General features: G+C 39.3%; 1 protein-coding gene and 1 non-coding gene across 3 annotated transcripts; one reads left to right on the top strand and one right to left on the bottom strand.

Annotated features, from left to right (window-relative positions):
• Window positions 1-1,142: 1,142 nt before the first annotated feature.
• trnaa-ugc (transfer RNA alanine (anticodon UGC)) lies at window positions 1,143-1,214 on the bottom strand. Its single transcript has one exon. It is a non-coding gene; the product is annotated as a tRNA-Ala (tRNA).
• A 529-nt stretch (window positions 1,215-1,743) lies between these two features.
• On the top strand, window positions 1,744-11,515 carry LOC103132765 (alpha-1,3-mannosyl-glycoprotein 4-beta-N-acetylglucosaminyltransferase A-like). 2 transcript variants are annotated; one of them, XM_007544559.2, is made up of 4 exons: window positions 1,744-2,007; window positions 6,811-6,966; window positions 10,248-10,385; window positions 11,263-11,515. In XM_007544559.2, the coding sequence occupies exons 1-4, from the start codon at window positions 1,917-1,919 to the stop codon at window positions 11,403-11,405; spliced, it is 528 nt and encodes a 175-aa protein (XP_007544621.1). In that variant the 5' UTR covers window positions 1,744-1,916; the 3' UTR covers window positions 11,406-11,515. The 2 variants fall into 2 exon arrangements, with proteins under 2 accessions (XP_007544621.1, XP_016523058.1); XM_016667572.1 differs by lacking the exon at window positions 1,744-2,007 and adding an exon at window positions 5,168-6,503.
• The last annotated feature ends 720 nt before the right edge of the window (window positions 11,516-12,235 follow it).

The raw sequence follows: 12,235 nt of genomic DNA, 5'->3' as shown, positions 1-12,235 counted from the left end.
TGGTTTCCAGTAACAAAAAAGTGTGTTATGATCTATTAAATGCGCTGATACGTCATTGTGCCTGCTAAACACATAACGCTGAGTGGAGTGGTGTACCGCTCCAAGATGGCCGCCCAGTAGGCTCTCGCCTATTGTCGTCAGCGACAATAGGCGAGAGCGGTCCATGAGGCGTCTATTCTTATATTATGTCTATGGTACGAACAGCTTCAGTGAAACGAACCGACGTCTTTTTCCTCAAACTCTGTCTGAAGAGCAAGGGGACAGGGCTCCTCACTTTAGGTCTCCTAGTGAAACGCTGTCCGTATTTTGGTTCCGTTTCAATTTCAGTCTTAAAAAACACACATATAATACATTGGAATACTAATAATTTTTGTGGTGGCTTGTACTCTTTAGTAGATTTTCTTGACTATATAAACAAGTGATGATTTATGGACTATCACATATGAATCATACAGTCTGATAGCCTCTGGCAGAAAGGACTTGCTGTAGCGTTTATCTTGGCTGCAATAATCTTTGGTTATGTCTGCTCCTCAGGCTTTCCACCATGCAGGGGATGGAAGGGGTTATCCTTGACACCTCTGATCATCTTCAGCATTCTGTCTCTCATCACCTCTTCCAGTGGAGCCAGCTTGATCCCTACAACTGACTCAGCCTTTCTTATCAGTTTGTTAAGTCTGTTTGAGTCTTACCAATAATTAATTAATTAATCTAATTAACAAGGATATTTTTGTTTCCTAAATGCTAAAAAACTTGGAGAGAACATTTTTTAGAGATTTTTTGTAACTTTCTCCATTGTGTATTTCAGTAACTCAGTTCACTTAATGACACATATTATATAGAGTCTATTATTGCACATAGACTGAGGCGCTTCCACCTTTTGCTCTTTGTTATGTATTCATTCGCTGTAAACGACATTGCTGTTAAAACATTACATCAGACCAATTAAAAAAAACAGGCATCAATCGGCTTCTATTCTTTGCTATTTATTCACTTGAGTTAGAGTGTACTGGATAAAGTTATAAAGTTCTTCAAAAGGACTATCAATGGTAATTTAATGACATAAAGTGTTTTAATCTGCGAATAACTTACTGTGCAAAGAATTAAAATAAAATTAAATGAATTTTTTTTTTAAAAAATCCTGCTGGAGATGCCGGGGATTGAACCCGGGGCCTCATACATGCAAAGCATGCGCTCTACCACTGAGCTACATCCCCTTGCGGAAACATGCTGCGGAATCATCTAATATAAAATCACATAGCATCTATGTGCTACTGAAAATTTATATGATTGTGTTAGTTCCATGCAATGTAATTCCTGATGCGATTCCTGATTTTGTCTTCTCCTCCTTCGTTCCTTTTTTTCTTTCTTTCCTGATTTTGTCTTCTCCTCCTTCGTTCCTTTTTTTCTTTCTTTCTTTCTTTAAAAAGTAAGCCACGTGACGTCTTCCCAAGGCACTATCAAGACTGCCAACACTCACGGAACAAATTCCCTTTGTCCCCTAAACATCGCCTGAACAATAAAGAAACTTAATCAAACTCCTGCTGTTTTAGCATAAACGACATTCTCTTCTGTGCCATACCTGTGCTGACATTAAAATGTTTGAGAACGTTATTGCATAATCAACCACAAGATGTCGCTCTGGTCCACAGCTGACACCTCCCTATTCAGAAGGTAATGACAGCTCTGCCAAAGCTTTACATTTTACACGAAAGTCTAGTGTACACCTGACCCGCATGAAGTAGGTGTGTTTGGTACTTTTTGACGTAGTCAGCTGCGAGCCGTGAACAGCCAATAACGAGCCTCTAACACTAACCTTTGGCATTCACCTGTAGCTGCCTGTCCACCTGTTATCCATGGGAAGTTACGGGGGTCAAAGGTACAGTGACTGAGAGGAAGGACTCCTAGTGAGAAATGAAATGAGGCTTTACCCCCTACGAGTTGGATGTTTGTTGGTGGTCGCGTGTTTTCTGTCACTTTCTTGGATAAAATCATTTCCGGATGATGGAGGTAGGTCCAATTATCTTCCAAAACAAAGATAAAGGTCTTTTTATTTTTTCTAAAGATAAAAACGTAATTTTTTAGTGCGGGTTTGTATGAGGACAAATTACATCAAATGAAACTGATTACTGGAATCTTCATGCTAAAATAGTTCGATTTTGTTAAATTGTGTCGGACTTTGTATTTTCTCGGCACGCGGCAGTGGGTTGTAATGAGTAATACATAACTGTTTTCTCTTACAGTCACGAGAGCTATTACCCCTAATTATTAGGCATAATTATAGTTTTAATGTATATCGTAAAACTCTCCAGTCCTTCATATGTTGGATATGTTGTACGATAACGTATGCCCAGTTATGGAAGTCTACTGTTTCTCCACTCTACTTGATCAGTTTCTGTCTCAGCTTCCCAATTTCAGCCAATGAACAGCTGCAGCAAGGAAGACCCCACGAGACATCATTCTCCCAAGGGCGTAAATCCCATCTAATTATTGGGGGGGCGGTGGGGGACGAGGGGGACCATAAACAGGGACATTTTTTAAGAGCAATTTTGGGGGGTCGGCAAAGTTACAGTCAAAGGTAATGTAAAATGTGGTTTAAAAAGTTTTTTATTGTGTTCAAGCTGCACCACCAAAAATGACTAGTAAGTAGCAATGAATAACAAAAGTGTTTTTCTCAGTAAACAAACTGTTGAAACCCATAGAAGTCAAACTAAGATTCAAATGTTTAGATATGAGTTTGGTTAAGAGTCATAAATGTAATCTCTGCTATACCTTTACAAAAACTTAAGACTCTGACTAAAATCAAGTTACAATAAGTAACTCCACTTAAAATTCTTCATAAATATTGATTTATTGCAGAGGTTCTCAATATAAGTCATGTGTTATTTAAATTATAATTTAAGTTGCTTTAAACTTTTACTTTTTTTCATGTCATGGATGGCTGAGAACCTTTAAATATGTGGAAATTGAATATCTGGGAAGTATCAGAACTTAAACTTAAGGGTCAGCACCGGAGTTTTCTAGAAAAAATATTCCGATTTTATTTTGTGGCTCTACAATGAAGATGGTAAGAAATAAAGGCATACTTTTTTTTTTACTGTCAGCTACAATAGTTCCTCTGCTCTCTGCTCCTATACAGAGCTGTCAGTTAAGTGGACATGCTCAGCCGCTCCCGTTTCAAACTCTTCTTATTAAAGTAAGAGTTAGAGAGCTAAATATAATTGAAATACTGGCTACCTTCGACAGAAAACAGAGCCAAGTCTATGAAAGCGATGTAGCAGTTTTGCTAGTTTTGATTTCCAAGACATAAGGTGGCAGTTTATCATGATTCAGTCAAAGTAATGAAATGAATAAACTGCGGTCTGATTTTTGTTCATGTGTTTCTTCCTATTGAGCAGTGAAAGTAAATAAAATGTGTAACATGTCTTTTGCTTTAAGTATTTACTTACTGGAGAGTTTGTTATTTGTGCTGCAGAGCCACAGCTAACAGCTAGCTCCTCACTTCAGCGGCTGATGGAACCTGCGCTGCTGTTGCTCGCATGCACTTTGGACTGAACCATTGTTCTAACAATGGTTGGTGGGGGACCTAAAAATTATTATAATTTTTTTTTTCTTAGAGGAATGGCAGATTTACTTCGTTATTTGTTTCTATTGCCTTTTTTATATTGACATTGTTTAAATACAAAGGTTTCTTTCATGATTTCTTTGCGTGGGGGACTTCTCCAGGATTGAGGGGGTCCGGACAAAACAACCAATCAGAAGTAGTAGGACGCTCTTAGCAATGTGAATTAGCCTCATTCACTCACTGCTAAATGTGCTAATGGTGGAGAAACAACTTGTCATTACAAGAAACCCTTTATCTGCCATCATTGGTAGCTATGCTAACTGAACTGAGCATTCACAGTTTGAGTCTGCACAACTCTGTGCTATGCTAACTGCAGCACGGCACAAATCAAGGGGGAGGAAGGATGAGCAGCACCACTTGAGATTGTGACAACTCCCCTGCCACTGACTGGTTGTTTCTAGCACTGGGGGAAGGCAGAGGAAATAGATTTTTCACAGATTACCTCTCATACCGTACTGTCACAACATAATGACAGTTTTAAAAAATATGTGAAATAAAATATTGATAAAAAAGTGACATACTGTAGCTTTCTCAGAAGAGAACGGTCAAGAGGGACGTGGGTTAGAGCTGCTGCTGACTGACTCATCTGTCGTTAAGTAGTAAAAGGTACAAGGGACAAGTTAAATATATGAATATGTTGATAACTTTTTTCCTTAATTCATTAAATGCTAGTCAAATGGAGGCAAACAGTAGTCTGTAGCTAAGCTAACTATGCTAAATGGTTGATAATGTCACACAGCCTACCCACCTCTCTTGGAGAAAAACTGGGTTATAAATTAACACTCTTGCCTTTCTCTCTCTCCCTCTCTCTCTCTCTCTCTCTCTCTCTCTTTCTCTCTCTATTTTTTCTGAAAACCTGATTTTCTAACTTTTCTTAGCAGCATAGTAACTGCCACAGTCGTGCTTGTTTCCTACCGTCTGCTGCTACCAGCATCACGCTCTCTCAAACGCTCCAAGCAGGAACAAACCATTCCATACACATCCAGGGGGGTTCAGGGTAATATGGTAGCTTTTTGATCTGGGAGTGGGAACATAAAATTTTTACTGCTAAAAACAATCTTTGAAAATACAATATTTTCAAAGATAATTTGTCAATTACAAAATTGACAGGACCCCGTTTTTTTATTTTATTTCTATGAATAAAAAATAAATAATTAAATTGTGGAGGGCCCCCTGTTGGTCAGGGCCCCTAGAATTGTTATCACTTTTCCCCCCTACACCGCTCCCTGTTTACACCTATGCATTCTCCTGTCAGAACTGATCAAATGTCAGGAAAGATGTCACTCCAAAAACATGTCTAACTCAGCTAAATAATGCAGTGAATGATACATTGAGGTTTAAAAGATTAACAGATCATGAAACGGCCAATAGTAGCTACTGAAACTCTCCAGTTTTCTCTATCTTCTGTCAGTGTACTGATGAACACTGACAGAAAATAGAGAAAACTGGATATTTAGGAAATGTTTAAGTGGCATTTAGAGGGCTGATGTCTTGATTGGTCAAACTGGTAACAGGAAGCTTTTAAGTCAGTCACTACTGTAAATCTTCTCTGTGTGAACTCTTTGTCTCTTGTGAATGCATTTCCTGGCTTAGGTGTTCTGACTACCATGCCACGATTTTCCTTGTTCCCATCACAAGATACTTTCACAGATGTATGTAGTTTTTCAATGTGTTTGGTCTGTTTATAATTAAAATGGGTAGTTTACCTAATCTAACCTTTGCCTGATAATCCCACATACTTCCGTACTTTGGGCCACACTCTGTAGTTTTTGATTGTTTTCCTTATATAATAAGTCAGTCACTACTGTAAATCTTTTCTGTTTGTGACTGTACCATCTGAACAATATCAATACAGATGGAATAATCCATCTGTATTGTGTCTTTAGATAACACATTTTGAAGACTGATATAAAAAAGTAGAAATTAAGAAATCACTCAGTTAAAATGTAAATGAAGACACTTGCTAACTGAGATTGTCACTAACCCTGGGCTTATTTTATCCTGTATTTATCTCTAAAAATATTAAGGAATGTTGAGAATGTTGACAGTGCTGTGAAAATGTAGGAGCTCCTGCTAGATTACGTTCTGTTTTTGTGCAAATGTTTTTAGATTATTTTGCAATTTTGAAGATCAGACAAAGTTCTGTTCTGATCTAATACTAAATGAGGAAAATGGTTTATTGTGAAAAACAACTGATCAGCGCAAGAGCCACTTCAAACTACAATATCCGTATTTTCTAAATAATTCACTAAAGACAGAACATACTTTCTGGAAACAAATGAATATATTCCTGTATTTGTAAATATGCTGCCTAAGGATACATCTCTGCTCCCACTGACTGTTTTGGATGGGAAATGCTTGTTCCAGAGTTGAGCTTTGCTGCTGAGTTCCTTCCAGATGGGAACAATCAATCACAAAACAGGGGTTTAATGATTGGCCAGCAGTGACCCAAAATAACACATAGGTTTGAACAACAGAACTGAGACAAAAGTAGAACTTATGGAAATTGTAAAACTAACTTTTTGGAACAAAACAAAACAAAAAATATACACTTACAGTCAAGCATGGTGGTGGTCACGTGGTGGTCTGAGCTTGTGAGTAGGCCACAATTCCTCCACAGCAATAAAATGTCAGTTTTTGCAAATGTTTGGGAGTTTTTGCTGCCAAGAATGAATCCAACAGGGGACAATTAGTTTTCCACTTAGGGCACTGTTACTTTGGGTAATTTAACTGAGATAATCCTTTACATTTTGCATTTTTCAAATTCACATTGGTTATCTCCGTCTAATAATAAAATGAGTTTGAGGACCTTATCATTGTAGCTTCACTTGGACTCAAAGGCAAAAACAGGAAAAGAGAATACAACTGGCTCAAAACACAAGTATATTATTCTTAGTGAATGTCTGAGTTAAGATGAGAACTTCTACCTCATAGTAAACAGAATCACTAGAGCAGTGTTTCCCAACCCTGGTCCTCAAGGCAAACTGTCCTACATATTTCAGAGGTTTCCTTGCTTTAATGTGCCTGATTCAGCTGATTGGAGTTCAACAAACGCCTATTAATCAGTCATTGATTGAAATCATCTGGGCTGAAGGAAGGAAATACCTAAAACATGCAGGGCAGTGTGCCTTGAGAACCAGGGTTGGGAAACACTGCACTAGAGTACACACCTATCTCCACAACTACAGATCTGCAGATACTGTACAAGAGACTGTCGGTGGCAGAAGAGCTGGGAGGAAAGGTCAGCAAGGATCTCAGCATCATCCTTGAGCAGCTGGGGAACATGACGCGCGCTGCCAACGTCAGCCACCTCTGTAGCAACACGTCCAGCAGCAGCACTATGGGTGAGTAGCAGAGCACTCAACCGGACCAGCCCAACACGTTCTGCCACTAGTAGACACATGGAGTGCTGTAGAAGAGCAAATACACCCAACAGGTTCTGCTGCAGCGCAGCCAAGATTTCTGTAAACTTTCAAGATTTCTTGGTCAGTGTGAACACGCACAACGCAAAGCATGTAGCAGAACGGGTTAGCTCAGTTTTGCAGAAGCTGGTGATGAAGGATGACATGAAAGATTTAACCCAAGTGGCTCTTTGTATCAAGTCACAGGCTATTTCCTGGTATGTGCTGGGTTTGCTTGCGATTACCTCCCTGCAGTGAACTGGTGTGTATTGTCTGTGTGAAATACACTCAGTTTCTCCTTTGCTAACAGCACAAAGTCAAACTGCAGTGCCTGTATTAACTGATTAGAGATTGCTAGGATGCAGGTTGGGCTGCACAATATTAGAAAATCTTGCAATAACAACAGTTGCCTGTTTTCTTCTGTCTCTCTCATTTGTGCTTCCATCACTCTAGCCATGCAACATTTTTTTAACCTGCATTTTAAAGTATCGCTTCAGAAACGTTGATGGAAATGGAAATATTTGAATTATCTTCTACAGTTTGGCAAAAAACCTTTGGTGGTTTTTAGGCTTGATTGAAAAGGAGTTCATACACTAATGGAGAGATGGAAACGGGTTTACTGGATAAACTCTGACGTAGAAAACTCTCCCATCCACTGGCCGGTTGGTGCCTTACTTTAGGCACAAAACTCTGAGAAATATCTAGGTCAAAGCCTCAAATTTGGAAGGGACAAATGTCTTCATTTGCCTCCAGTTTGCAACCTCTACTTCATGTTTATTACAGTGTCAACAGCATTGCCTAGTTGATTGGCTCCGAACAAATAGATGGAACACGCCTCCTTTCTCTATTTTTGCAACACTTTAAAACTTCACTTAAACTTTGCATGACAATTAGATGGAAACGTAGCGAGTGACTTTTAGCAATTTGGGCAGCATCCTTTGTGTTTGGTGTGAGACTTTCTAAACACTGCATGGACATGCACTAACAAATGACTGTCTGCACACCAGTCATTTGTGATATGAATATTGCACACACTGATATTGTGATAATTGCATATTGTGGATATATTGTGTTGTAGGTCTGCATGATGGTTTCTTCCAAAACAGAAAGTTGCAAATGATATGAGTGCAGGCCTAAAGGAGCCTGAGCAAGACGGAGTTTAACAGTGAGACAAGTTAGGAAACGATTAGATTCCCAGTTCTCTGAGAGCAGAGAAGCGTTACATAGCTTTAATAAAGGCTGTATGCAGAAGGAGATAAGATCGGTGGACAAGATTGTTTTCACATGTAAGCATCATTTCATTGCTGATCTCCCAAATTGAAGCAATTCAGGGCTGATTTATTGGTGCACGCCTGGAGATAAGCAAGTATAGATAATGGATGGATAGTTTCAGTGAGTGGCCATAGTATAAGAACTCTACTTTCACGCTCAAATATTCGGAGCCGTTCTAGCCCCGTTCTTTGTTCCCTTACTATGTTAGCTTGGGCATCTGTCTTCTTGGAATTTTAAAATGTTTTCTCTAAGATTTGTGTTAAAAGTTACCATAACTAACTCAGTTACACTTTACAGGGAAACTACAATAACTCTTTAGACTATTTTTGGACCAGAAGAAATTTTTACCCCTTTTTTCTGTATAGTCAAAGGAAGACCCTGGTCCGTTTCACAGTAATCATGACACGTTAATCTAGATCAAAGCAAAAGTCAGGTGTGACTCACTTCCTGATGCTTTGCATTATTTCCTCAGAACTGCTATTTTAACGTTTCCTTACAGCAGTGGCGTGCGGTGAGGTTCATAGCTGGTGAGGCACTGACTTAATCATAATCAAATTTACAAATCTAGACCCCCTGCAAGTTATTGTTTTGCGCATGCAGACAACGCTGGAGGGTAAAAAGGCTATTTCTTTACATGCCATCCATAGCCGCTCTGCCGCCGTAGAATAACTCCGTTAACTCAATCAAACTTGGACATGTAGATATTAATTTCGTGCTGCTCCACAACAAAGGGAAAAATCGTTGAAGAACAACCCAAAACCACGTCTTTCTCGCTCTCTGTATCAGCACAGCTACAAACAGACTCGTTGCCATACCAACTGACAACAAAGCCACAAAAAATTAACACTCAGATATTTCCCACACAAAGAGCAGAACATTCAGTCTGTTGCAGTAGTATGGATTTAGGCTTAATGTTTATTTTGGGATTATTAATAAGTGACTGCTGTGGTAAGAATAAGAGAAGAAAATTATAAATATATCGCTGCACTTGACGGCTAGCTGCTAGCTCTCTGTTACTGTCTTAATCTGCAGTTGTGGAGTCACAATGTCTGGGATAATGAGCGCCCCTAGCGATGAGGCAAAAGAACTGCCTGCTTCACCTCGAATCTGTTCTCTGCCGTTTCTGATCGCTCCTCGGCACACGAAACATGTTACACACACACAGTTGGTGACAAAAAAACACTGTACATTATATAGATAAGCTAAATTATGGAAAATAAGTTCATACATTAAATGTTTTTTAACTATATTATTGGCGAAGTACAGGCAGGAGGAGCATGCTCTCAGAGTGGCAGACAGTGCAGTTAGCGAGAGGTTGCGTAATCCCAGGTGAGGCTCTGCCTCACCTGCCTCCCCTGACCGCACGCCACTGCCTTACAGTGTTAGACATCAGTAAAATGCCCTTGAGCAAGTGTTAGTTCCTGCTAACATGCTGGCTATTAGGAGTGTGTTCAGCAGAGTTGTGAACGGTGCTTTAACCAAAACAGTTGAGTCTGTCTCTCTAGGCTTTAGGGAAAACAGCTTAATAGGCATCATAATGACATTTGCTTCCCTGCGTGATTAACTCCATCCATGTCACACTCTACAAAAATTCTGTTGAACAAAGGTTGTGATTATAAAGTCGTTTTACAGTGTTTGCTTAGTTGTAACCAGGAGGGTTGGTACTCTAAAGTGTGGAAGCACAAAATTAAACAAAATTGAAAAGAACTGAGGATTTTGGGAATAAATTATAGTGTCTATGTTTCCTGGCGATGGAGAGTTGATTAATGCATTGTGGGATGATTCCCAGCAGCCACAGAACTATAAAGTTATAGTTGAGGGTTGTCTGAGTCTGAATGTTACGTCTTCTGGGCTGGAGACACATTAAAGAAGCCTGACATCGGAAAGCTTAATAGGCATCATAATGATTTTCAAATACTGTGGTTTTTGTTTTTGGTCTTTCTGTGTGGCAGCAACAGTAAAACATCCAATGGATGACCTGATCAGACAGCCACTGCCTCAGGCCACTATTCACTTCTACATGCCCCACCTCAGGGAGCATCCCAACAGCCTGGTGCCTCATGTGGTGCTGGGGAAGGGACGCAGTGGAGGTATGGAGCACGCACACACACACGCACGCACGCACGCACGCACGCACGCACGCACGCATGCACGTACGCACACACACACACACACACACACACACACGCACACACACACACACACAATACCGCATAATCCATATAAAGTCTAACGTATCAGGACTTTTTTATGATCCAAACTTCATATTTGTTTCGAATCGATTTCTAGTTCTTAGAATGTTACCAACTAGAATTACTTAGAATGTTACCAACTAGTTACATTTACTTGAGTAACATTTTTCAAAGAATTTACTTTTATGAGTTTTTACTTCTACTTGAGTAATTTTATTATAAAGTATTTCTACTCTTTCTTGAGTAAAATTTCTGGATTCTCTGCACACTGAATGAAAAACAAACATGTTTTAACCAAAACTTTAACAGACACAGACACACATCTGCAGTTTTTGTTAAAGTTTGACAAGTCTGTTTTTTACCGAAAGAAACTGATTTGGAAAATTTTTCTCTTGCCTGATTTTGTTATTTTTTGTTACTTTATGACTTATTGTTATTTTCATCCTTAAAACACCAAAATTTAAACTTAACTTTATATTTTGTCCATCTGATGACGTAATTTTTAAATTTTAAATAATTGATCATTTCATCAGTTACTCCATACTTTAGTAGACTTTTTACCAAATACTTTTTTACTCTTGCTTGAGTAATTTCTTGGATGGATACTTTTTTACTTTTATGTTGCTGTTGAAGTCATGCGACTCTTACTTGAGTACAATGTTTGGCTGCTCTGTCTGTCTCTGGAATTACATTTTTGAACATTCCATGAGAGCAGGTCCTGTGACATGTGTTTAGCAATGACTGAGTGTTCATCTCCCTTCTCCTTATCCCACAGTGAGCATGGTCCTGGGCATTCCCACGGTGAAGCGTGAGAAGCAGAGCTACCTGGTCAGCACCCTCAGCTCCCTGCTGTCCGGCCTCAGCTCCTCAGAAATGCAGGATCTCCTCATCATCGTCTTTGTCGCTGAGGTTATATGATGCAGCTTTTTATTCAAACGAATGCTAAGCCATCATTTTCTTGTTTTTCCTACCTCTATGGGGTGCCGCCAGGAATCATGGGCCCCCTGACAAAAAATTTGTTTGGACCCCTGCGCAGCTGCTCTTACAATTTTTTGAGTCTATTTGACCCCTAAAAAGCGTCACAATTTTAAAGGCTTGCATCTGTCTTGCTTTCTGGTTCAGTACTGATAATTAGCACAATATTTACTGCTCATGAATTTAACATCCAACAGTCCACATCCGGTATGTAAGTAGGTTGCTTAAATTTTTTCTATTAGTTTTAGATTATTGAAATGTCTCTCCCCATGAGCAACAGTCAAAAGCAACGTGCAAACTACACATAAAACAATCCAGACTTCTCAAAAGTGCTATGTAGTTGCATTTTATTCAAGCCACAGTACATAACTTTAATAAAAAATATGTTTTCCCCATATTTGTTAAAGCTGTCACGATGTCGTAGCAGTTTGTTATGAGACAGATAATCTGTGAAAACAATCAATCTCCTCAATCTCCTTCCTGAATTACTATTACTGGTTAAAGTAATGCACCGTTCTGACCAAAATAACCAATCAGAACTAGTAGGTCGTTCTTGGCACTGTCAATTAGCCTCACTCACTCACTGCTAAATGTACTAATAGTGGAGAAACAACTTATTATAACAAGAAACCGTTTATCTGTTGTCATTGGTAGCTATGCTAACTAAACTGAGCATTCACAGTTTGAATCTCTGTGCTATGCTAGCAGCAGCACGGCACAAATGGAGGGGGAGAACTGATGAGCAGCACCACATGAGATTGTGATTGACAGCA

This window comes from Poecilia formosa, unplaced genomic scaffold (genome assembly GCF_000485575.1).
Source record: "Poecilia formosa unplaced genomic scaffold, Poecilia_formosa-5.1.2 Scaffold1301, whole genome shotgun sequence".
Taxonomy (NCBI): Eukaryota; Metazoa; Chordata; class Actinopteri; order Cyprinodontiformes; family Poeciliidae; genus Poecilia; species Poecilia formosa.
This window is presented reverse-complemented; position numbering and strand designations above follow the sequence as displayed.